The sequence below is a fragment of the Erythrolamprus reginae genome, chromosome 4 (assembly GCF_031021105.1).
Source record: "Erythrolamprus reginae isolate rEryReg1 chromosome 4, rEryReg1.hap1, whole genome shotgun sequence".
In the NCBI taxonomy this organism is placed as follows: Eukaryota; Metazoa; Chordata; class Lepidosauria; order Squamata; family Dipsadidae; genus Erythrolamprus; species Erythrolamprus reginae.
In genome coordinates this window covers 102,494,857-102,521,472 of record NC_091953.1, presented here as the reverse complement: position 1 = coordinate 102,521,472, position 26,616 = coordinate 102,494,857, and the positions used below count along the sequence as shown (strand labels likewise).

Here is a 26,616-nt window from a genome sequence, read left to right as displayed (position 1 = left end):
TTTCATTTTAAATTATTTAATATAAAGTCAGGAGGAAACAAAATTACTGTTCGAACGTTTATTTCACAACATGCAGGCAATTGAAACACATTTTAAAAAGTACTCAGCTATGAGCTGTAACTTTACATTTATACATCAGAAGTTGTTCATTTTTTAAACAAACAAAAAACCCTGAACATAACCTTGTCTAAATCTGCTGAAGGTTTGTTTAATATCCAAGTATGTCAACAGAATCATTTTATTTTTGCCCACAATCTGTAATCACAATTCTTTTTGACACTATTCCTTTGGGAGAACCAAAAGATTCAATTTTTTTCACTATATCCATCCCATCCTTTACCATCCCAAACACAACATGTTTAAAGTCCAACTGTTCTGCTTTTTTGAGAGTAATAAAGAATTGAGAATTGTTGGTATCTCTGCCACGATTTGCCATTGACAATAGGCCAGGACCAGTGTGTTTTATTTCAAAATTTTCATCTTCAAATGAATTTCCATAAATGGACTGTCCCCCTGTACCATCATGCTTAGTGATGTCACCTCCCTGGATTGAAAGAAATTCAGAAATTAGTAACATATGCAATAGGTGGAAACATCTCAAATACAACCCAAGCATGTTTATTAATAATAATTCATCCTTAAACAAAGAAATCCTTTCTCAACGACAATGGAATATAGGATCCCGATTGATTTAGAAAAAATCATATGAAAAAATTATTCATATACCGGTAATTGGCAGCATTCAAACAATAAAGTATGTTTTCCTTTTTACATGTATTAATTCAAAGGTTTAAGTTAAAAGTTTAGGTTCACTTTTAGACCTAAGATTTAATACTCTTCAAACCCAATGGCAAACTACAACTATAAATTCAATACTGTTCAAACACACAGCCTAACTGCATCTATAATTTCCAGTTGAATTTACTTTCATTTTATATTTTAGGACCCAAGAATCACTTCAGGTGAGAAGGGCAGCCATATAAATTTGATAAATAAACAAATAATTACTCAATCATAGTTACTCATTATTACTAATTCAAATAAATTCAGTTATGCCACTGTTTAGAATTTCCCTTCTGCTTTTTAAATTTGTAATTATATTTTCTGTATTGATAACTTTTTCGGTACTCTATCTAAATTGATTTCAATTTTTTAAAAATGTACATATGAATTTGAAACAGTAACTCCACATTTTTTTCTGTCAGAATTTCCTTTGGAACTCTGAAAATGATGCAGCAACAAATAGACAATAAAACTGAAATTTTAATTCCTTTTGATCAATCTCTCAATGTATTTTAACTTACCTGACAGACAAAATCTGGAATTATTCTGTGAAATGTAGAGTTTCGGAATCCAAATCCTTTTTCACCTGTGCACAATGCCCTGAAGTTCTCAGCGGTTTGAGGAACAACATTGGAAAATAATTCTATTGTTACATGCCCTAAAGATTCATCATCAACAGAAACTTCAAAATATACTACAGGATTAGATTCCTTTGAAAATTTTGTTGCAAGAGATAAGTGTCCCTTCTGTTCTTCCGACAAAATCTGTTGACAATCTTCAAATCTCTTCTTGAAGGTATCAGCCAATTCTTGGGTCTTAAATCTAACTGCAAGCTGTTCTACTTTAGGTTCACCATCTGAAATCGAAATTCAAGTATTTTAATAGCAGAGTGATCTTGCTTGTAAAAGTAGTAGAAAGGATACTGAAATTATGAGACATCTAAAAAAACGCAACTCACCAGCATAATCTGTTACAGTCCAAACCATAGCATTGTTTGAAGAATTCAAGGGTTTTAAGTCTATTGTTTTTGTGATTATATGATTTGCACAGACTTTGAGAACTTGATCCCGTCTCATTAAAATTCGGTAACATTTTTTGTGCGTATGGAAGAGAATCTTTATTTCTCCAACACCACGTTCTTTCCATTGATTGACTTCTCTGTCCCACCTGTATAGTTTTGCCCTTTCTTTGAAGATAATTTCTTCATCTTCTTCTCCAGATTTTACTTCAACCTAGCAGGAATAAGTGATCATTTTGAATGTGGACACCACTGCAGTGGTGTTTAATTGGGAGTAAAGAACGATAAGGACTCTTATCACTCTCTTTCCAGACTTATCGCTGTATGCAGGTTTGTGTGTCTCTATGCGTATTATATGTATTTTACATAGACACACAAACACAAGTCTAGTGTTGTTGTTTTTTAAAGCAACATATATCACATATTATGGATTATGGAGATTTGGAGAATTATGAAAACTAAAATCTGGAATTTTAGTCCCACAACACAATAAGCAAATTGCCTCCATTCTTAATCTTTTCATTTATTTAATGCAAGATCAATACTGACAAATGAAAACAAATAAGTTGACAAATAAATGGACCTTATGACAGGAAACTGACTAACAAAATATATATCTTCTTAGATTCCGATTAGAAAACTTACCTCTGGCAATGAGACTATTGGTTCAAAATGAATATCATCATTGTGTACCACTTCTTCATCACTTGCATCACCATCGCAACCTTCTTTAGCGGCTGCTTGTACTCCAAATACAACTGCTCCTGTATTTTCCCACTTAAAACCTTTGTCTATTTAGATGAGAAAATAAAGATATCAAAGCTTTTATAGGCCCACATCAGTTCACTTTTCATATCGATTTTTTAAAATAAAAACTCCAGCTAGTTTCCCTACAGATGATAAACAAGATGTATATTTTACCTTTAGAACCAAAAGCAAAATCTCCAGAATTGCTTGAAGCCAGATCAGCAAATGATACGCTTGATACATTATCAAAGGAAAAGGGATTTTTCTCTACAAAAAAAGGAAAATGTACAATTTTATCATCTACTGTATACTAACAGCTTTCTTTTTCTTTCTACATTGCAACTCTAACCCTATGCCAAAATGCAGATACAGGTATCCTCAATTTATGAATGGTTCATTAATGATAGTTTAAAGTTACAATGGCCTTGGGAATGTTGCTTTACGGCCTAGAAAAGAGTTCCAGCCATCATTAAACTTCCATTCCCCACAGTCACATGACTTCATTTTGGGAGCTTGACAATTGAATTGCATTTATGACTAGTTGTTGCAGTCGCATGACCACTTTTTGTTGACATCCTATATGGATTTTTTTTTTTTGGCCAATGTCTATGTGATACATTTAATTACTGCTGTAAAAACAATACAAAATCAGGCCCAGTCACATGGTACCTCAACTTACAACCAAAATTCATGTTCCAATTGTGGTTGTAAGTCGAGGACTACTTAGGACAGTGTTTCCCAACCTTGGCAACTTGAAGATATTTGGACTTCAACTCCCAGTTGGGGAATTCTGGATTCTGGGAGTTGAAGTCCAAATATCTTCAAGTTGCCAAGATTGGGAAACACTGACTTAGGATATTACTAAAATATTAGGCATGCACAAAATCCATACTATCTGAACAAGCAAATTATGCTCCCCATTAAAACCCTTTTACTCCATGACTTTTAACGAATTTGGAATTATGTTTACAGTTAATAGGGTTTTTAAAAAAATTTGTCTAGCATAGCACATTTGACATTTCATACTCAAATAAACAAATATACCTTGAGTGGCTTCAGAAATGGAATCACTTTCCTTCTTATTTGATAAATCAACAGGTTTGTCATCTGTTTCTAATAAATTTTGAAAGCTCTGTGTAGTTTCAGGAATAGAGTTGCCACCAGTTGTTAATGTATCCCAAGTAGAATGCATAGGGTTGGTTGTAGAATCTGATTCTTTAGTAATGCTGCAGGCTATATCTGGTCCTCCTTCCTTACCAGAGCACACATCATCAGTTGAAGTAGTTGCTTGAGGTTCCTGGAAATTGAAACCATATTTGTTTTTATTGATGTTTTTTTAATGTAACATGTATCTGAGGGTTCTTTAGGTAACTTCATCAGATAACACTTGAAACACAGGCATGGTTCAGTTAATGAAACCAATTATCTTGGTTTCATATTACATACCTATATTAGTCCAAAAGAATTTAAACAATTACAAAAGCCAAACTGTTATCCATAAACAAAATAGTTCCACAATCAGAATAAGCACTGTCAAATGCTGAGAATTATCTTGTGCAAATGAACCTACCCAGATGCAACAGAGGGCAGACAATATCCTAAGGATTACTGTGTTTTGAGCTTTTGCAAGTCACACAATAAGAATTCTCTATGCTGTGCAATGTTAGTAAATGGTCAATTGTTGAGTTAGCAGAAGAATATTTGTTTGTCAAGCATATATAAGATCACAGAGAAAGTATAAACATGATTGTGAATACATGAATGTATAGACATGGTTATAAATATATGAATGATTACAAATACATGGGGACATTAGGACAGAGACGGTAGGCAGTAAGGCCTCTAAGGTTTTGGGGAAAACCCCACAGAATCAAGAGTGCATTCCAGGCATTGACCACTCTGTTGCTGAATTTGTATTTTCTGCAAACAAGTTTGGAGCCGTTTACCTTAAGTTTGTATCTATTGCGTATTCGTGTACTGTTGTGGTTGAAGCTAAAGAAGTCATTGATAGGTAGGGCATTGTAGCAGATAATTTTATATGTTAAACTTAGGTCAGACTGAAGGCGACATAGTTCTAAATTGTCTAAGCCAAAAATTTCAAGTCTGGTGGCATAAGGTATTCTGTGTGAACAGAGAAGTGGACGACTCTTCTTGTAAAATATCTCTGGACTCTCTCAATTGTATTAATGTCCGATATGTACTGCGGGGTTCAGACAGATGAGCTGTATTCAACAATTTGTTTTTTCTGGTTTTGGGGGTTATTAGTATAGTAGTACATATAGTTTGCTTGCTTGACTGCAAGCAAAAAAAATTATAATATGGAAGACTCTGGTTTACATTCAACATGCACAGGGGGAAAAAAATCCCGAATGTAGCCCTATACATAGTACACATATTTTTATATTTGTAGAAATGTTGTAGCATCAGAAACAGCAGATTAAACTTGAATATGGGAAAAATGGGAAATAGAAAAGTGAAGCTAACATCAAAATTGTGAGAAACTGACTTTGCATGGAGAGTACAGCCAATTCTTCTGTTACTTACTTTTGTTTCTTGAGTTTTTCTAAGTTCTATCTCAAAGTCTTCTAAGTTGTTCGTGTCTTCATCAGTGTCACTGTTAATACCACAGAGAAAAGTTGGAGGAAGCTTTAGAGTTTCTGCTTTAGCTTTTTCCTTGGGAGTTGGTGTCTTTTCCCAAACAACAATAATTTCATTCTTAGTCTCTGGATCAATATGTTCTGCAGCATCTGAACGGATAACATAGAACATATCAGAAAAATAGAATAATAAAATAAAGCTTCTAAATATGCTGAGTAAATTGGAGAAAGTTCTTACATAAGAGTCAAGCCAATATAGTGACAAATACTTTGGAAACAATGTTAGCAGACAGGGGCATCTGGAACTTTCAGAATCACATGGAAATCAAGATGAAGCTTCTTTTAAGAACAGAAAATTTTGTTTCTCATTTATGGTAACAATTAAGAGACATTCAAGAAACAATATTCGTTGAGCCTAAGCCTCAGTCATCAACATATTCAGTTGTAATGACCTTCAGTAGCCAAACAAAACTGCCTGAAAGATAATTTTGGAATCCAGAATTCACAACTCCTAAGAATCACAAAGTCTAAAATATTCGTAACAGAGTCCTTCTGTACTGCTACATTCTGAACAATCACACTATTTTAACAACAACTTCATTTGGTGACAAGCTCTTGTTGTGGGATTGTCCAAGTCTGAGGGGTCTTTTCCCCATACATCTTTAGAGTACAATGGAAAATCTGGGCAATTCTCAGAAGTTCTAGAATTCAAACCTAACTATTCCTCTTTCCGCATCTGAATGGGTGGGGAATAAAATTCCATATGTTTAGATTCCATAAGATTAAAGTTACAATAACCTTACATTTCCCTTTTTCTTAGTTTCCAATTGCCATTTCATTCTGAAAATCTGTGCTCTAGCAGAAAATTATCAGAAGAGTTTAAAATTTATTTCCTAATTTCTTCTAAGAAACTCTAAAATTAATAATTAGATTAGTATTGTTTACTTGTATTCGTTATTTTTGAGTTGTCTTCAGGTTCTTCTAAATACAATTTTCCATTAAGCCTTCTGACAGCTGTTTCATAGTCTTCATCTAAAATATGAAAAAAATATCCAGAGAGTGATACAACAACTCACAACTAAAGTTGACATGTATCACTTTAAACAAAATCAGGAACATGATAGAATTTGTTATACATAAAAATGGAATCATAGCAACAAAGAAAGCACAAGAACCTTGGAAAGGAGAACCCACAGATAGTCAAAACAGTCTCCTTTATCATTATTTGCGTTTTCCTCAGAAATAGAAAAACAAAATTTGACTGGCTGTAACAGATTAAGAATTGGAAGGGACCTGGTAAGTCATCTAATCTAACTCTCCACCCAAGCAGAAGACCCTACATCATTTCTGACAGATTTGTTTATTTGTTTATTTCCTGCCTTTATTACTTTTATAAAATAATTCAAAGCTGTGAACTTAGTCTTTCCACCCCTATTTTCATTCATAATTACAAGCCTGTCAGGTAAACTAGGCTGAGAGACAGTTACTGGCCTAAAGTCCTCCAACTGACTTTCATTCCTAAAGCAGGATTAGAACTCACACCCTCCTGTCTTCTAGTGCCTTTAACCACTAATAAAACTAGCTCGAATATGTATGATATATAATATTCAATGCCAACCAACTGGCAAGGTTTATGTAACAAAATTTAAAGAGGATAAGAAACAAGGAGGGGCAAGATCAATTGAGTTAACAACAAATGATCTTGTGAATGTAGTTTTGTTTTAAAATTTTGATGGGTGGGAGAGTTGTGACATGGTTTCTGCTTTCTTAAAATGAAAGGCTGGCTCTCTGACAATTCAAAACAACTTTATTTGGTAAGGTTCTTTACTTCCAATGGACAAATCCTCGTCCTTGAACTGCGAGGGGTGGGGGGTGGGGGTGTTGACCAATATTCAAGAGTTTTTATGACAGAGAAAGATTTCCAGACACTTCTAATATTCCTTTTCAGCTTGAGCTGCATGGGAGGTGGCATTAGCTTTATCACCCTGTATATGATCAGGCTTGATTTGAAACAAGCTTGTGCTCTTCCCTCTTGGAAAAGAAAGCTATTATTGTGCTACAGATCTGCACTACCACCCAGAAAGTTCAAAACCACAATAAATTTCAAGACCTCTGGGATCAGATTCATTTTCTTATGCTCATCACACTTCCCAAAGCCTGGCACTCAGGCCAGCCTACCAAATGGGATGATCAGATTATGTTTGACGGTGTATAATTTAGAATTTGTCTTTTACTTCTTTTAAGAGAGGTAGATGAAAAATAGGGCTAATATCATTTTCATGCCAAATCTTCAGATAACTTTCTTTTGAAGAACACATTGATGCAGAAAAGCATGAGAATAAATAAAAAACCTTGTTGAATTGATCAAGGCTTTTTCCTTTCTTATTCTTGGATCTTGTAAAAGACAAATAATTTTCAAGAAAACTTGCTTACCATCATCATCTTCACTCAGATATCCAGGTTTATTCTTATAACAGAAGAATGTTGGGGGTAATTTAAGGTATTCTGCAAGAGCTCTTTGTTCAGGGGTTGGCATTAACTCATACACGATCAATACATCATCTGATGGGATTGCATTTAGTTCCTTCTTAATCTCAACTGTAAAACAAGTTGCAAATTAATTTCTTTAGCAAGTAAGAAATTACAATACCAGCACATGTACAAATCAAAGTATATAATCAATCTGAAGACAATATACTTCATATTATTCAGAAAGAAGGAAAGCTTAGTTAATATAAGAACTTTGTTTTTAGCCAAGAACATAAGACAAAATCATGCCATGCTTCTCATTAGACAACTGTATTCAAACACATGTTAATTCTCATCCATTCCTTTAAAGACTACAGAACAATTCAGCAGCATTTTGAGTGATACAGGCTGAAATCCAAAGCCTAAAAGTAACCTCATATGGCTCTGTACTTTGTTTCAAACACTTCTCTAGGGAGTTCAATGAAATTAAATAAATCATTCAGAGATGAAACTTGTAAAATATTAAAGTTACTACACTAATTTTTATAAGACTTTTGGCTCTGGTTTTAAAATCCAAAGAATGTTAACACATGCACACAACTTTAGGCCACTTTTTATCTTCAGGGTGCCTCCTGTTTTTACAGCTTGATTTAGAACTGCCATATTTTCTTCTTTGGGGGAACAAACTGAGAATGAGGGGGTTTTGTTTCCAATATTTCCCTTGCTCTGTTCTTCGCTTTTCTTTTCCTAGCACCCAGCATACTGGCTCTGTTCTGTTCTTAGACTCTGCATCTTTCTGCTCCTATGGAAAACAGGGTCTGAACTCTTAAATTTTGTGAATGTGCCCACTTCATTTGGCTATTTTGGAAATAAATTTATTTACTGAAATTAAATTTGTTTTTAAAAAAATATGATGGGAACTCGTTTATGAATTCCGAGAGCTACTGCTGCTCTTCATTGACAGTATGGTATTTTTTTTTCTTTTCTACTTCAATGTATGAACAGCTCATGTTGCAATAAACTAATAAACAAATTTCCTGTGACAGAAGATTTTACGGTAAAGAAAATTCTGAATTTTCAAATTAGTTTTAGGTATCAATATTTTATGTATCAATTCTCAGGGCCAGGACTAATTAAAATTTGTCCAAAGATTAAATATTCCACCAATTTTAAAAAGTGAAAGGTTGACATAGTTCATACAGAACAGTATTAATGGAATTATAAAGTAGTTTATTCAACTGAGGGACCAAGAACTGTCAGCTCTACAAGGCAGACCTGTAGTGGAATGTAGCCTGGATTCCCAGAAGGAACGGTATTTTCCCAGAAGAGCAAAAGACAGCTAAGTTTAGATATTGTAGTTTGTATGGTAAGAGGAGCATTATTAATTTTCACTATTAATTTTCAGAATATATGTTTTGTATTGCAAGTAGCCTGCTTTAGTAGTTTGGCAATATTTCTATCCATAGGCAAGGATCAATAAAGGAAAACAACTTAGAAGATCTCAGCATGTCTTTCTTAGTTTTTGGAGCCTGACAAGACTGGAGTACAAAACAGATTGCACAGAAGAGAAAACTACTTTTATTTAAATTGTCTATAGTTGCAGTCATCTGTGATATACAAACAGGATCGATTGAATCAATCAACTCTCTTGGCCTTTTTCCAAAACAAAATAGTGCTGACAAAATCTGTCTCTTTTTACTTCTTTTCTTCTTGCACGTACCCACATGTGGGTGAAGAGAAGGTGGTAAAAGAAGGCAAAAAACACCAGTGATTAGAAACCTAGTTTGGATTAGTAACAGACTAGAAAGCAGAAACTATGAGTTCTTAGCTATGAAGGCAGCTCAATGATTTTGGGCGGGTCATTCTTTGCAATGGCAACGTACTTTCATGCCTGCTTACTGTATCAATTATTGTGTTTCCACTAAAAATGCTATTCAAATCCTGAATAGGTGATAGGATTGAATGTTCAAGAATTGTAACAGAAATGTAGAATTAAGGATTCCAGAAAGTATATTTTTGTGCAAAGTGCCTTAGTAAAAAGAAAACGCTAAGTGAATTAGATTCAACTTTAATAAAATCTAAGCCTATGAGCTTTTCCTTTTTAATCATTCTATTTTATAAGCTGAAAAATTAATTAAAGCATGTCGAAATTTCATAATTATTTTTAAATACAAATGAAATTCACTTGTTTCCAATTGTGTGACCCAGAATGTATCTATGTATTTCTCTACTTAGCTCTGCATCCATGCATACACATGTGGTGATTGGTTGCAAGGAAGGCATAAGTTTACAATACATGTAACCAGCATTCAAGGCTCCAAAAAGTTCTCTGTTCCGGTAATGGAGAAAACTAGCGTGAAAAAAATTGTTTCAAAAAAATTGTAGAAAATCTGAATGTTAGCATTTATAGAATTTTTGGCTTGGATTTAAAGATCTATAAAATTCTATTTATAAGATGACTGTGAAGTTAAATATTCACCAGAAGTTTTTTATGCTATTACAATCTCCTCTGGAATATGAAGAAGCTATGAAAAATAGAATAAGAAGTTACAGAAGGAAGCAGTCTCTTCTTTACTGTTTTCTATTGTGGAGTCCTTGCTGCTTTCTAGGTTTGATTGTTCGATGTTACCCAACTAGGTAGCATCATTAATGCTACTGAGAGTGGGGTTTGCTTCCTGTAATATACAGTAGCTTGCCCTATCAGTGTTGGTGGGGGTCTGGCTTTCCTCTTGAGAAGATTTCCTTTCTTCATTACCCAAGACAGGTAATGAAATATTGCAACGCAAACTGAGAGCACCAAGGGCTCCACAGTTCAACCCTGAGCTACAGATATTCTCTTCTCTTGGTGTTCTCTATCATGGGAACCTCTCTTCTATCAATAACTCTTTCACTAAATAGAAGAAATCCTTCTGTTATCTATGGCCCAGTTTGGACTGAGGATATCATATCTGTAATGAAAATGTTTTTATTTTTATTTTTCGTAACACTTCATTTTTAAAATTTGATGAAAAGGCACCAGCTTTGAAATATTAAAGAAGAAAAATAGAATTAAAAACAAAGATTGTGGACAATTGGTACTTTGGTAGTCATGCTTGTTCATAAATAAGTCATATCCTTTGGAAAGAATCTTGGAAAAGAGAAACCCCTACAATACACTTCCATCATCAAAGTTTACTTTAAAAAGATAATACAACAATTCTTTCAAGTTCCTTCCACCACCTTCCATGAAGACCAGCAAGCACCTTTACTAATTTTTTATCATCATAAGTCAAGCAACAATTAAAAGCCAATAGATTAGGGCATAGAAGATAAAAGAACTAAACAATCCAAACTGGTAAGTGTTTAAAGAATCAGCTTTTATATCACAAATCAATGCAGTCTATTTTTCTTCAACGTGCATGTTAATCTTTCTATTTCCATACTGTTATTTGAGGAGAATTTCCAAGAAGTGATGCACCACTTTATTCATACTAAATACCTTCACTACTGGATTGAGAGGGGGATGAACTCGTCCAAAAGGCCATTGGGTTAGATTTAAAAAGACTAAAATTAAATCCTAAAAAATAAATTGTATTAATATAAGTACTGAGTTAGCGTTACTAAAGGAGAAATGGGCACTGATGAATAATTAAAAATGACAGTAACACTGCAGGTTTACAATACTGAAGAATTGCATTGTTATTTTTATATTTCAACTAGAGTAGTTACAAACTTAAAGCAAAACTTGCAGTTCTGCAATTCTTTTATCATTTGTTCTCTGTTTTCTCTTTTAAAGTTTGTATCAAGTTTTTAAAAAATCATTATAGTCATCATTACAAATAACTGAATTGATTACCGGTAGATAAAAATGCTGATTCTACTTTATGTTGTCACTGAAAATAACAGCAGGAAGAGATCATATTCTCTATGACAGGGCTGCCAAACTCCAGGCCCATGGTCTGGATGCATCATGTGCTGGTCACGCCCACAGTCCCAATATGTCACATGACACTGCCGTGTCCCTGCTCTTTGCTGATGCTGCTTATCAGTAAGTCATAATGACTATATTTACACACAATGCTTTGACTAAATCAATTACAGTTTACTAACCCATTAGGTCAGCACTTCAGATATATTTTCTTACTAAACAGAGAAACAGATTGACCAAGAGCAAAAAAGCGTGGAAGCAACCTCTGACTTCCTTCAATCATAGAGTCACGGGTCCCAGATTTTCTAAACTGACGTACCCTTGGTTCAAAAACTGTTGCCCTGTGATGCATTGTTTCACCCAATTAAATGTTGCAGACTCACAATATAAAATATAATGGGTGAATTTATACAAAATGCAAACCCCAAACATAACAAACTGTAATTATGGTTTAAAGCAAGATATATTATGTAAAATGAGATAACCTCTATTCAATTTCCTGATTCTTGCCCCCACCATATTAGGACTTTCTTGAGGCTCCTTAACCCTTAAAAGTGGCTTTTTGGGGAATCAAATGAATTGGGGAATTATGTGCTAATAGCTGCATGTCTATTTCTAAAATTAAATTACATCTATGAGAAATGTATATAACAAATACATGTACATTTTAGGCAATTTCATTAATTCCTTAAGGTTATTCATCTGTTTTGATTTTTCAGGAAATAAAAAAGCAGTCAAATAATAGCATCTAAAACCATACCCAAAGATGTAATTGTAGATAGCAAAAAGAATATCTACAGACAATGATAGAAGTCTGTCTCTAACAGAAACATTTTAAGTTTAGCATTGCAGGTTTAGTTAAAAAAAAGTGTCATAATTTTTTAAAGGCAGGTGATACATAAATATATACTCTATTCAAAGATTTCAGCTGCAGCTTGTAAGCAAACTACAATTCAAGAAATGCTTACCTTTTTCTAGTATTTTGAATGAAAAGTCAGAAGCCGCTTCTGCTTTTGAGGTAGCCACTGGGGTTCCTCCTTGGCCTTCTTGGGGCTTCCAATTAGCAGCATTACTATTTTGATGGTGTTCCACATGTCTGCAAGCTGCAACATCCTGTGAGCTATCTGATTTTTTTGCATTCATGGTCTGACTCACGGAATCATCACTTTTGGGAGGGGCATTAAAACTGAAACCAAAGAGTGATCCTGTTGCTGATGTGTTTCCAAATGTAAAAGGCTTTGCTTTTTTGTCATTAAATATAGTTTTAACAGACTCGGAGCCAAATACAAATTTAGGAGGGGAAACAACAGCTTTCGTTGGTATCTCAGCTGTGTCTTCAGTTACTGAAGTCTCCGGAGCTTCGACAACTGTTTCTTCATCCTCCTTTAAATCAGTTCTCTCCCTGGTGGTTTCTTCCAATACTGCAACCGCAATCTTTCCACAGGGAGATTCTTTTGGGGTGTTAGTACGGGAAGAGAGCGGTGTGATTAAAATGTCTCTTTCTTGAGCATGTTTTGCTTCCTCAAAAATGTTCTTAAATGAATCAGCAACATCCTGAAGTTTAAACCTCACGGCAAAGAGCTCCATCTTTCTTTCTCCTTCGGCAAAGTCACAGGCAGTCCATACCCAGGCTCGCTCTGCACCGTTCATTTTCTGGATGTTCATATTGGGGGTTACTCTATGGTTGGCACAAAGCTTTAACACCTGATCCCTTCTCATAACTACACGAACCTGCTTAGTGTCATAGTTCTGCAAGATCTTTATATCCCCAATGCCCCTCTCTTTCCATTGGTGAGCATCTTTATCATATCTATATAGTTTAGCTCGGTGGCTAAAGACTACTTGCTCATTTTCTTCGCCACTTGTTACTTCCACAAGATCAGGTAAAGGTACAACTGGCTCAAAATATGGACCATCTCTTTCATCTTCTTGGGTGATATCAGACTCTTCATCTGTACCAACAGAAACCCTACTTTGATTCTGTTTGGAAGGAGATTTTGAAGGACTTAGTGCGGATTTGAAACTGAAGTTAAATCCTGCGGCAGATTCTCCAAATGTAAAAAGATTTTTCCGCACAGGGCTACTTGCTCGAGGCATTGAATACACCGAACTGTCAGTGCTATCATCCAGAGCTTCTCCACGCAAGTCATAGTTGTCCCACTCTAATGTAGGTCCAGTACTTTCAGCATGTGGCTTTATAACTAGATCAGAACTATCAGAGGAAGATACTAAAGTTTTCTCTTCATCTGTGAGTTTCGTTTTGTCATCTGTAAGGAAAGTTTTGAGATCTTTCAACCCAGTTTTCATGTCTTCTGCTTTTTGTATCAGCTCAGCTGTCTTTCCACTATCTACAAGTTTGTGTGGGGTTTGAAGTGGTATGTCCAGCAACAGCCTTTGACATTCTTCAAATTTCAGTCTGAATTCTTCAGCCTGTTCTGAAGATTTGAATTTAGCTGCTAATTGCTCCAACTTTGCATCTCCATCAGAGAAGTCATTAGCCAGCCACATCCATGCTTTGTCTGAGCCAGAGAGAGGTTTCAGATTCATAGTAGTTGTGATCCAGTGATTTGCACAAACCTTGAATACTTGTTCACGCCTCATGAGCATCCGGAGTTTACCATTAACTTCATTCTTAAGGATTTTCAGGTTGCCCACGCCACGCTCTTTCCACTGCTTAATTTCTGCATCAAACCTGAACAGTTTCACCCTTTGTGAATACAGAGCTTTCTCATCCTCTTCTCCTGTCACAAGTTCCACTTTTTCAGGCATCTGAACAACCGGATCAAAATGAATATCGTCACTATCCTCCGTTTTATATGCATCATCATCTTTTTCAAGATCAGCAGAAGTATTTAGCTTGGAAGACATTTTAGAAGTCTGAGAAGAAAAGAGTTTTTCACCTGCACCTGTGAAGCCCTTAAAATTAGGATCTTTTTGACCAAACTTATATCCTTCGCCTGATTTGGCAAGATCAGCAAAAGTGAAAGCATCGGTCTGATGACCAAAAACCAAATCACTCCTTGGTTTGTTACATGCACTGGGCAACTGTGTTTCCGTCTCTTTCTCAACAATCTGTGTTTCTGTCTGTTTCTCATCAATACTGTTAAAGACATTAACTTCGTTATTTTGCTCAGCATTTGCAACCTCTTTACTAGAATCCTGAATACCAAATTTAAATTCTCCTGGTGGGATAGGCATTGAAAAATTAAACCCTCCCTTTATAGCCTTTGGCTCAGTAGTAGCAGGAACCTGGAATGGAAAGGAAGATTTTTCTTGGTCTGGGGGAAAGCCAAATTTAAAACCCTTGTCTGATATTTCACATTTAAAACCTGTCTCTTGTGGTGGCTTGCCAGCAGATTCAGATAGCTTGCTCTTGAAGCCAAAAACAGCTGGTGGTCCGCTAGCAGACACAGGGGCAGCATCACAAGAGGGATTTGGAGCCTCACAAGCTGCACAAGTTAGCAAAGAGCCATCATTTCGTACTAAACATATACCACAGTCCCATTGTCCTTCCTTCTTCACAAAAGCAGCCCCAAAGCCACTCTGTGGAACTTTTGAAGTATCTTTTGAATTATCCGTGTGGCCAAATTTGAATTTGGCTTGAGAACCAAACTTTGGTGTGCTGATCCCACTGGGATTCTTGCAGCTAGTACAATGAGAAGCATTTGCTTCATTTTTCCAAGAACAGTTCTTGCATTCCCATTGGTTTTTCACGGTAGTAGAAAGGGGTCCAAATGTATTCTGTGCTCCCTCACTGCCAGGCTTTAAAGATGCAGATGATTCTCCTGGAAGTACAACCTGAGCATCCAAATTAGAAGGGTTTGGAGACTGGCATGCTACACATGTTTGTGAAGTTATTTCATTCTTAACTAAACACGTGCTACATTCCCACTGGTCTTTCTTCAACCTGAACTGCTCTCCAAAACCATACATCGTTTGTGTTCCAGAAAGATCTTTCCCAAGTGAAAAGGATGTTGGTGCAGTTCCACCTGATGTAATTGGAAAAGCGTTCCTGGCATTGGTATTTTTTACTTTGCTGTTAATGTCAGGACAAGGAACCTGAGGACTACCACTGAAGGGGGTCCCTCCACTCTTGAAGTGAAATCCAGAATTCAGGAATCCAGTTTCAGCTTTGCCAGGCTCTTTCCTATCCTGTGCAGCAGTTTCTCTTGATGACCTAATGTTTGGAACCACTTGCCGATCAAGGTCTGATTCAGTACCCTTCAAACTATTTTGTGCTTCCTGAAATTTACACTTGAAAAGGATTGCTTCTTCCGGAGTTTTAAATCTAATGGCAAGTTGCTCAGGCTTTGGCAATTCATCTGCATAGTCCACAGCATGCCATACAAAAGATTTGTCTGACCCAGCATTTGGTTTCAAAGTTGTATCAGGATTTATATAATGATTTGCACAAATTTTTAGCACTTGTTCTCGTCTCATAAGTAGTCGAATTTTGCCTGTTGTTTTATGTCTCAGAATTTTAACATTACCAACACCTCTTTCTTTCCATTCTCGACTTTCACTGTCAAAACGGAAAAGTTTTGCTCTGTTACAGAAGATCTCTTCTTCATCTTCTTCACCTGTTTTTACTTCAATCTTATCAGGCAGAGGGACAACAGGTTCAAAATGAGGACCATCATCTTCTTCATCACCACCACCGTGGACACTGCCACCATCTGTTTCATGACTTCTGTTTGCTACATCTAAGTTTGGCGTCCCAAATACAGGCTTGCCAGGATCTTGACAACCAAACGTATCATCCTTGCCAAATTCAGAGGGCTTGGATTGAGTATGTCCCATTTTATCTGTCAAGGAAACACCAGAATTTTTACCAACAAAACTGAATATGTTGCGCTGCCCTGTGGCATATTCAGCAAGTGGTTTCTGTCCTGAGTATCGCTCCTCTTTGATGGGTTTATCTGATGTCAGAAGACCCAATAGGCTTTCACTGTTGTTAAAGTTTGCATTGTGGGGCTGTCCTACAACTTGAGGCGATGAAAAAGTGAAATCTCCATCATTAGATTTGAAATTAGAATTAAATTTAAAAGTAGTTGGCTGGGTAGAAGTTATTAATGAAGGATTTGTTCCATTTGCTGATACAGGAGGCTGTCCAAAGTTTGACTTCCCAAATTCTATCACCTTTGTTTCTGCAGGTCTGGCAACAGGAGGTGCTGTGGAAGGTTTTGTAAAGTAGCCTGGTTCTGGGAGGGGTGGATTCGTGGTTGTTGGTGGCACACTATAATTGTAGTAGTCTTCATTGCCACGTGGAGACAAAATTCCACTTGCAGAAGAATCATAACGTAGTGGTGTACCATACATATCTTGTGGAAACATGCAAGCAGTTGTATTCTGTAATGGAGGAGTATGTATGGGTTGTTGATATGTATATATATGTTGCTGGGGCGTAAGTCTATTCATGGCGTAGACAGGAGGCTAAAAAAGAACAAAGCTCAGTGTTAGGTTTATTGCATCCTTTATCAAACAATGAATGCTTTTTTTAAAAAAAAAAATGCTTTGTTTTCATTATTTTCTGCTAATTTCTACTGTGTTTTGCAAACTATGTACCTGACTCAACTTTTATAAGATGTAATGAAGAATACAATAGGAAATGTAACTCACTTTCCAAAAACACTGAACATTACCTTTGTGGGAGTTACATTGGTTGCTGCTGTTCGTAGAAGATACTGAGAATTATATGCTGGCGATGGGTTGTAATAGACTGATGGTCCTGTAGTAGCAACTGAACACACAAAAAACATCCATTAGAAAATGTATACATTTCCCTGCAATTTCACTATGTTACCATTTCATGTTAAAGTACAATGGCTAGTTAGCACTTCTGATCTAATAGCACTTCTGATCATTTTTAAACTGATTATAATATCAGTAAATTGAAGCATTCTTAAATTCCCCTTATCCCTACATAAATTATTTTAAGAAAAATCCCTTCTAAACAATTATCCAATTAAAATTCCTCATTGTTGGGATGTCATTCATTATCAATCTTCAATGAAATCTTCCTAGAACAGGGATTTTATTCAGTGTGCCAATATGATAAAGCACAATAAAGGTAAAACAAAATTATATATAGTATAAACGAATATTATTATATAAATAATTTATGCACATTTTAAAAAACAATATAAAGCATATATTCAGTATTAACCTACAAAAAATAGCCAAAAAAGGAGACAGAGATTTCTTCAGTTTAGAAACATAGAAGTCTGACGGCAGAAAAAGACCTCATGGTCCATCTAGTCTGCCCTTATACTATTTTCTGTATTTTATCTTAGGATGGATATATGTTTATCCCAGGCATGTTTAAATTCAGTTACTGTGGATTTATCTACCACGTCTGCTGGAAGTTTGTTCCAAGGATCTACTACTCTTTCAGTAAAATAATATTTTCTCATGTTGCTTTTGATCTTTCCCCCAATTAACTTCAGATTGTGTCCCCTTGTTCTTGTGTTCACTTTCCTATTAAAAACACTTCCCTCCTGGACCTTATTTAACCCTTTAATATATTTAAATGTTTCGATCATGTCCCCCCTTTTTCTTCTGTCCTCCAGACTATACAGATTGAGTTCATTAAGTCTTTCCTGATATGTTTTATGCTTAAGACCTTCCACCATTCTTGTAGCCCATCTTTGGACCCGTTCAATTTTGTCAATATCTTTTTGTAGGTGAGGTCTCCAGAACTGAACACAGTATTCCAAATGTGGTCTCACCAGCATTCTATATAGCGGGATCATAATCTCCCTCTTCCTGCTTGTTATACCTCTAGCTATTCCTTTCTCAAAGGTTTTGCAAAAAGAAGCATTTTAAGAGATATTTTAAACTAAACTTTAATTTTTTTTGAACTTTATAAGTCACTCAAGGGAGAAGTCAATTCCAGAGAGGAGGAGTTAAATGAATAAAAGCTCTAACATATGAGGTGGTAAAGTTTTCATAAAGAGACCAATTGACCTTGAGTACATTATCAAACTGAGAATAATTTCTAATCAACTTTTTGATTAACCGTCTATTCCTCTATGCCAGATCCAAAAGCTCAACATCAGCAATTTAAACTGTTAATATTCCCAAAGATCCATCCAACAAGGGAAAATAAGAAACGTCAGGGAGATATCAAGAGATATTTAAATTCTTCAGTAAAGTTTCTTTAGTTTTTTTACTAGTCTAAACTTCACATATATGGAGCCATCAACCTCTAGGAACTCTACTGTGTATTAACTTTTAATACCTCAATTTTATAGTACAGTATTTAAAATTTATTAAAAGTTGAAAGTATTAAAAGTTAAAACCTTTCAGTAACAATATGTGAAAATTTTAAGACTTTTTATACTAATAAATACTCATCATAATGCTACCCATTACGTTATTTTGAACCTCATTAAAGCCTAGCCAAGAAACAATTCTTTACCTAAAAGGTACAAAAGAGAAAATAGGAATAGGACCACCAAAACAATTATCCAAAAACCTAACAGTATCATTAAATTTAATCCTACCTCTTAAGGAAACCTAACCTAATTATTATTAAACCTAATTATTATTTTTTTAATTATGACAAAAGAATTATCATAAATTGTCCAGAGCAAACAATATCTTTAATACAAGCATAAAATTTGACTAATCATTAAAATTGATCCAAAAAACTAACTGTTCTGTTAAATTTAGCCTTAGACTTCAAGGACATCTAATCCTAACAGCAAAAGAAATATATTCAATAAATTCTCAAGGAAGTCTAAGTTTACACTAACTTTAATGTCAAAATAAAATTTATCGTGGCTATGCTCTCAGATAGAATTCCCCACTGCAAGGTGAATTTAAGACTGCTGATAATAATAAAAATATATGTATGTTTTGCTTTTTAATAAGGGTGTTTTAGTTACTTTAAACATTAGATTTGTCATACATTGTTTTATTATTGTTGTGAGCCACCCCGAGTCTATGGAGAGGGGCTGCATACAAATCTAATAAATAAATAATAAAACTAACCTTAGTTCCAAATTTAGTTACCCACAGTCCACAGCAGCCAACATTAAACTTATCGACATTTACTGAAAACTGGCCCCCCCCCCTCAAAGTTACCTTGGAAGCATTCTCCATGGGAAAATGACTATCAGAGTAGCAATACTGACAAAAAGTCACTAATAAGTTAATAGCTCCATTAAATGTAACTACGCACCTCAAGGAAAGGTCTACAGTTATCTCATAATCCTCCATTCTAACTTTTATCAATAAAAATAAAATAAAAAATTCTATAGCAAGAAAAACCTATAGGAATGTGAATGCAAAGTTGCTATTTGTAAGCATTAATAAAAATTAATCATGTTGTAAAACTTAGCTACAGATTTCAAGAAATATTAAGGTCAATATTAATTTAATCCTAATTGTAAAGTATGTTACCGTAAAGCTTCTTAAAGAAAACTGTCCCTCCTGCAACATGATTTTAAAATTACCATCCACCCACTATAAATGTAACCTTCACAGCAAAATGAACTACAGATCTCAATAAAGCTTCTAACACTATGTTCACCCTTACACTCAGATATTACTTTAGCAAGAAACCTCTATAATATAAATCTGAGATGACCAGCAATCATACAAACTTATCTGAAAGTTAACCTTCACACCAAAATGAACCTGAGACCTCAAGAAATCCAATTCAAATCCTACCTTGATCCTACTGGCAACCATAATAAAAATACTCTTAATGGTACCATGATGGGCAATTCCAATTATAATAGGAAATTTAAGATTACTGGTAATTTAAAAAAATATACAAGTGGTACTCATAAATAACCAAATGAAGCTTAAACCTAAACCGAATACCAAGAGAAAATTCCTCATAGACTTTAAAAAGCCAGTCATGTACATTCGCTGCTGATTCTTTTACATGTGTTTAAAGTGAGAACAATCTTTGCATCCTTTGCTGAAGGTGAATTTGTATAATTCCTTCTACTCTTTCTGAGGGTATTCTAAGTGCCTTTAATAAATTATATTCTCCATCTAAAAATTCTAAATTGTTTATTTGTCATAGTTACCAAGCGCTTCTTGAATGGTCAGATGCCTCATCACTGTGTTTCATCCTACTCAAAATGACAGTCCATTTTTTTCCCTCCCCAAGATAATAGCAGGTATTTCTACTAAATAAATTGATTCTGTTACTAGTTACTAGTCCCAGTAAAATTCTTTATTTTCATCATATATGTACCAGTTAATGGTGCTCCGTGAAAGTTTTGTGCTCCCTGGTACCCATCCGGCATTGTCTCTGTTGCATAGCTTTCAGCTGGCCACCGATTAGACAGATTTGTGTTAGAGTTGTTAAGTTTCATTTCTTGCATTTCATGCTATAAAAAAGCAGATGTACTTTAAAAAGATCCTAATATAATAGAAAGAGGAAATCAATGCATATATGTGCCAATACATTCTTATTTAGCTGGGTAAAATTTTCATTAATGCTGTCGTGCTGAATCATGGTTCATTTAAAAAAAAAAGTGGAATTCACCACAAAACGTTGCTATTAAAAATGTTTCTTTATATTGGAAATGTTTAGGCTGGCCAGATCAAGTTAGGCTTCAAAAAGGGAATTTCAGAGGTAACAGGCAACTCTTAGCAACTCCTAATCCTACATTTGTACAGCTTTACCTTTACATTTAATGGTTCCTAGACTGAAATTTGAACATTTTCAAGCCACAATGAAACAGGAACAAGGTGTACTGAAGAACAGGGAAGTGATGTCTTCAAGTATAATTCTGTGTCAAATACAGCTTCCCTTCCATAATGCAAATCAGAAAGTGATCTAATCGACCAATGATATTTTGTATTCATCTCATTCTCCCCATTCTAGTATCTTTTTTCTCATTTTCTTTCAGAATTGGAGCCTACCAAAAGAAGCAGCATGAAAACATATCTCTCTACCTTCTTCCACATCCACTCTTAATTCCTTGGCTTCTTTTTTAGTCAGGCTCTCAATGCACCTATAGCTATGCTAATCTAGATAACTCTGCATCAGCAATTTCTACCAGCTTTCTTTTTCAATTAATTCAATCACTATTCCATAGTTCCCGTTATTAGAAAAAATTACCCATAAATGTACCATAGGGAGCTACCAAGTAGGCAGATCTAACTATCACCTGAACATGGATAGTGCTGTTTCACCTGTATGTTATTGGTCTAGGAAATTAAGTTAAGTAGCACTAATACTAGTAAACCTAAATGCAATTCAGTTGTTAAAAAGGATTAATATCATTATTAGTCATATATTCCAGCAGAGTATTAATATTAGTTAAGCTTGCAGATATTACTATCACCTGAACTTGGATAGTGCTGTTTCACCTATAAGTCATTGGTCTAGGAAGTTAAGTAGCACTAATACTACCCTTGAAAAGTGTTCGGAAACTTGCCCACGTTTCTGCAACACTCCGTGGCCTGCACTGGCTGCCGATCGGTTTCCGGTCACAATTCAAAGGGTTGGTAATGACCTTTAGAGCCCTACATGGCATTGGACCAGAATACATCCGGAATCGCCTTCTACCGTACGAATCCCAGCGGCTGATAAGGTCCCACAGAGTTGGCCTTCTCCAGGTCCCGTCGACCAAACAATGTCATTTGCCGGGCCCCAGGGGAAGAGCCTTCTGTATGGTGGACCTGGCCCTCTGGAATCAACTCTCCCCAGATATTAGAACAGCCCCCACCCTCCTTGTCTTTTGCAAATTACTCAAGACCCACCTTTATCGCCAGGCATGGGGGAACTGAGACATCCTCCCCCAGGCTTTTATATTTTATGTTTGGTATGTATGTGTTTGTATGGTTTTAAACTGTTGGGGTTTTAGATATGTTTTATTTTAGTATTAGATTTGTCTCACTGTTATATGGTTTTTGTATTACTGTTGTGAGCCGCCCCGAGTCTTTGGAGAGGGGCGGCATACAAATCTAATAAATAATAATAATAATAATAATAATAATAATAATAATAATAAACCTAAATGTCATTGAGTTGTTAAAAAGGATTAATATCACTATTAGTCATCTGCCCAGCAAAGTATTTATATTATTCAAATTTGTAATTAAAATTTGTTTGCACTTGAAATAGAGTGTGTTCTAATCTAAATGATTCATCTAGTAATTTTAAAATACATGTTTGTTCTTTCTTTCTTTCTTAATTCATAAATCATTATCCTCCAAAAAGAAAATTATAAATGTTGTAGAAGAGTAATATAATTGTTTGCATATAAACTTTTGGGATTTTTGGCACTCATTTCAATTCTTCCTCATAACATTAAAGTACCATATGGCTGTCCTAAACTTACAACTTATACTTAGTGTTTGGTTTACCTTAATGGACTCCACTTGCTGACAAAGCATCTGCAGCAGAGACTTCTGATCCTCTACCCAGCGAGGAGGAGTTTTGGGAGAGAACTGAAAAAACAATTGTTAAACCAATTAAACTAATCAAACTAAGGAAAATACATGAGCTTTCAAACATGTGTTTGACATACCTTGTAACTTTTACTTGGAGATAATGAAAATGCTGTGGGTGATGGTGTAGAATGTTTCACTTCTGATTCCACAGAGTGGCTTAAATTATTCACAAGATTCTTTTCTGCTCCATTATCTCCAAGATCCTGCATTATGCCTTCCAGCATCTCCTTAACTGTCCTGATGGATACAGGTAACTAGGAAAAAAAATTAGTATATGTCTGATTTTAGATTCATTGGACATATAACCGTGTAACTGAAGAAACTAAGATTTACAATTTTTTACCTCACTGCATTAATTTAGCTGATCATAGACACTTAAAGTTTTTTAGCAGTGCAAATATTCTAAATTACACCATTCAGGTTTTATAAATCATAAATCTCACATATCTTTGATCCAAAAGAACCATCAAGGATGGGTTCTGGCTTACTTCGCTGCCGGTTCACTTCCTCATGTGCTATGTGGGCGTGGCGCACTTTGTACATGCGCAGTTCTAAAAACCCAGCTTCTGCACAAAAACAAGATGGCGGCACCTATAGAGCCACCAAGAGAGCCGATTCGGGGGTGGGTGGGTGTCCAGCTGGCTTTTGCTGCCGATTTGACGAGTGGGAGGAAATTTCCGCTACCTGTTCTATAGAACCAGCCTGAACCGACAGGAACCCACCTCTTTATGGGTTATTATAACGTGTGAACTACAGGAAAATTTAAAGCATCTAGTAAATTAGAAGTCACCTCATAGAGTGAGGTGAGGATAAGACCACTGAAGAATCTTGAAAGAGCACTGGAATTCAAGAGAGCACAGAACTGAAAGGATGTACATGCTTGTGTAAGAACAAAACATAAATGTTTTTTTTTTAAAGCCTGGGTTAAGAACATAAGAAGAGCCATGCTGAATCAGGCCAAAGCCCATCGAGTCCAGCATTCTGTGTCGCACAGTGGCCCACCAATTGTCCATGGGGATCTTGAGCAGAAAGAGAAGGCAAGACTCTCTCTTTCCCCTGACCCCCAACAAATGGTACTCAAGGAAATCCTGCCTTCCTCAACCAACAGAGGCGACACATGGACATGGTTTGAGCCTAAAGCAATGTGGTCTTAGAAGGAATTATCACAAAACGGAGTAGTTCTTGTGTGGTGTTGAAGAAACAAACTTGATGGGTAAGATGCTCTGAGAAAAGTAACTGAGTGTCTTTATGGGAAGTGGGCTTCCACTTGAACAGGAAATTGAGCTCAAAGCAATGTATGTTGGGGCTTCAAATGCCATCCATTTTTGTACTCAGTTTCGTGAGTTTCCATATACAGTGGTAACTCTACGTAAGAACGCCTCTACTTAAGAACCTTTCTAGATAAGAACCTGGTGTTCAAGATTTTTTTGCCTCTACTTAAGAACTATTTTCTGCTTAAGAACCCGATCCAGGAAAAATCTCCCAGGAAATTTGAAAGCGGCACGAAGGCCCGGCCAGTTTCCTGCCATTCCCCCTTTAATCCCGGCCATCTGGGCTGCCAGAGGAGCCTTTGGTGGCATTTAAGGAGGCTTTGGCAGTCCAGAGCGAACAAAGCATTTTCCTTTCTCTGGGCGCTTGGACAGGGAATAAACCTCTGCCAGGGCCCAGAGAAAAGAAATGCTCCCTTCGCTCTGGGCAGCCGAGGAGTCACAACGAATAAAAGGCGCCAGCTACTAAGTGAGTGAGCGAGAGGAAAGGGGAAGCCTTCAGCATGGGAAGGAAGAGGCAGCAGGTAGCAGCAGCAGCCAGTGTATGGGAGGTAGCCTCGCGCCCGGTGTATTAGAGGCATGTGCTCCTCCTCGCCTCCTCAGAGTCCCTCTTTTTTTTTTTAAGCCTTAAAGTTTTGCATTTTTTTGATTCCCCTTCCCCTTCTTCCTTCAGCAGCAACTCTACTTTTCCTCTTCCTCCTCCTCCCACCCAAATTCCGAGCTTTTATTTCTTTCCTAATGGGTTTGCACACATTATTTGCTTTTACATTGATTCCTATAGGAAAAATTGCTTCTACTTAAGAACATTTCTACTTAAGAACCTGGTCACAGAACGAATTAAGTTCTTAAGTAGAGGTACCACTGTATTATAGTCTCTTTTACGAAGCTACAGCTATGCCTACTAAGTCATCAAAAGTTCCCACATAGAGATTTCCCTAAGAATTATTTTAAAAAACTAAACTAAATCATGAACCTTTTCAACAACAGATGAATCCACGCAGCTCTCATCAATTATCTTTAGGAGATAATCCCTGCTTTTTTTCAAATATTGTCTGCCTTCTTCTTGTTCTTCTGGTGATAAGCCATCATTTTCTATCTCTTCAGCCTTCCTCTGGAAAATCTATCAAACCAAAAGAGATTGTCATTTTGTATGTCATTCAGAAGGAGGGTAGAGAGATCCCATTTAGAAATTCACACTTACCAAAGCAAGATTCCAATATGCAACAACATTTTTAATAGCTTCAAATGCATGTGTAGCATCATCTGTTTTACCATCAACAGCATCCAAAATAGCAAATGCTATACGTGCTTCTTCTTGATATTCTTCAACCTGAGAAAGCTAAAGAAAACTAATTTGTTAGTTTTACCTAAACAATTTTTCTTTATACAAATGTTTTATAAATGTCAAATAATGGTAACTTGGTGATACCCAAAAAACCTCCAGTCACTCCAGTGAAAGTGACTAAACACATACAGCCAGTCATAGACTAATGACCGGTTGACCAGTCAAAATTATGACCTATTATTAGTCCTAAGAGGCTGATAACACAGACCCGTAATTCCAACATTGGACCTCCCATCTTCTGGTATCATGACTGCAATTTATGATTATTTTGTTGAAACCAGCACTTACTTCTGTTTTCAGGAATGGGGTTTCAACACCATTCTTCACTTCATACCATAGTGAAGAATGGGGTTGAATGACTGCAGTGTTATTTTTAGAACTGTTGTGCCAAAAACTTTGTGACCAACTTGTTTCATGACTGTTACAACTTACGATTATAATGGGCAGGCTCCATTAAATTTGTAACTCAAGGGCTAATGTAATACATGCAGAATTATTATCAAACTTATTTCTAATTAAGCAGAATGGACAGTTCTTTATTTCTAATTCATTATTTAAATACAGGGGAGGGCAGTTCACTGTCACAAACACTTTGAAATCATGCTCACTCACATTAGGTATACCAATAAATATACAGTGATACCTCGTCTTACGAACGCCTCATCTAACAAACTTTTCGCGATACGAACCCAGTGTTTAAGATTCTTTTGCCTCTTCTGAACTATTTTCACCTTACGAACCCAAGCTGCCGCCGCTGGGATGCCCAGCCTCTGGAGTTCCATTGCCAGCTGAAGGCTCCCCTCGCTGGGAAACCCCACTTCTGGACTTCCTTTGCCAGTGAAGCGCCTGTTTTTGCGCGGCTGGGATTCCCCTGTGAGGCTCCCCTCCCTGGGAAACCCCACCTCCGGACTTCCGTGTTTTTGCGATGCTGCGATTTCCCTGAGGCTCCCCTCGCTAGGATTCCCTTCATCTTTGCCGGCGCTGCTTTAAATCCCAGTGAGGGGAGCCTCATGGAAATCGCAGCATCGCAAAAACACGGAAGTCTGGAGGTGGGGTTT

At 36.1% G+C, this 26,616-nt stretch overlaps 1 protein-coding gene across 1 annotated transcript in view; it reads right to left on the bottom strand.

Annotated features, from left to right (window-relative positions):
- The window catches only part of RGPD4 (RANBP2 like and GRIP domain containing 4), a 40,017-nt gene continuing 13,401 nt past the window's right edge, over positions 1 to 26,616 (bottom strand). Inside the window, exons 14-29 of the mRNA XM_070751086.1 lie at positions 25,415 to 25,552; positions 25,187 to 25,333; positions 23,023 to 23,199; positions 22,859 to 22,942; positions 20,736 to 20,871; positions 17,164 to 17,261; positions 12,490 to 16,954; positions 7,579 to 7,743; positions 6,091 to 6,177; positions 5,093 to 5,295; positions 3,593 to 3,845; positions 2,723 to 2,815; positions 2,447 to 2,592; positions 1,742 to 2,015; positions 1,305 to 1,639; positions 1 to 544 (exon numbers count right to left, since the gene is read on the bottom strand). Coding sequence (XP_070607187.1) covers positions 239 to 544; positions 1,305 to 1,639; positions 1,742 to 2,015; positions 2,447 to 2,592; positions 2,723 to 2,815; positions 3,593 to 3,845; positions 5,093 to 5,295; positions 6,091 to 6,177; positions 7,579 to 7,743; positions 12,490 to 16,954; positions 17,164 to 17,261; positions 20,736 to 20,871; positions 22,859 to 22,942; positions 23,023 to 23,199; positions 25,187 to 25,333; positions 25,415 to 25,552 — 7,107 coding nt within the window. The 3' untranslated portion in view covers positions 1 to 238. The remainder of the gene's footprint in view (positions 545 to 1,304; positions 1,640 to 1,741; positions 2,016 to 2,446; positions 2,593 to 2,722; positions 2,816 to 3,592; positions 3,846 to 5,092; positions 5,296 to 6,090; positions 6,178 to 7,578; positions 7,744 to 12,489; positions 16,955 to 17,163; positions 17,262 to 20,735; positions 20,872 to 22,858; positions 22,943 to 23,022; positions 23,200 to 25,186; positions 25,334 to 25,414; positions 25,553 to 26,616) is intronic.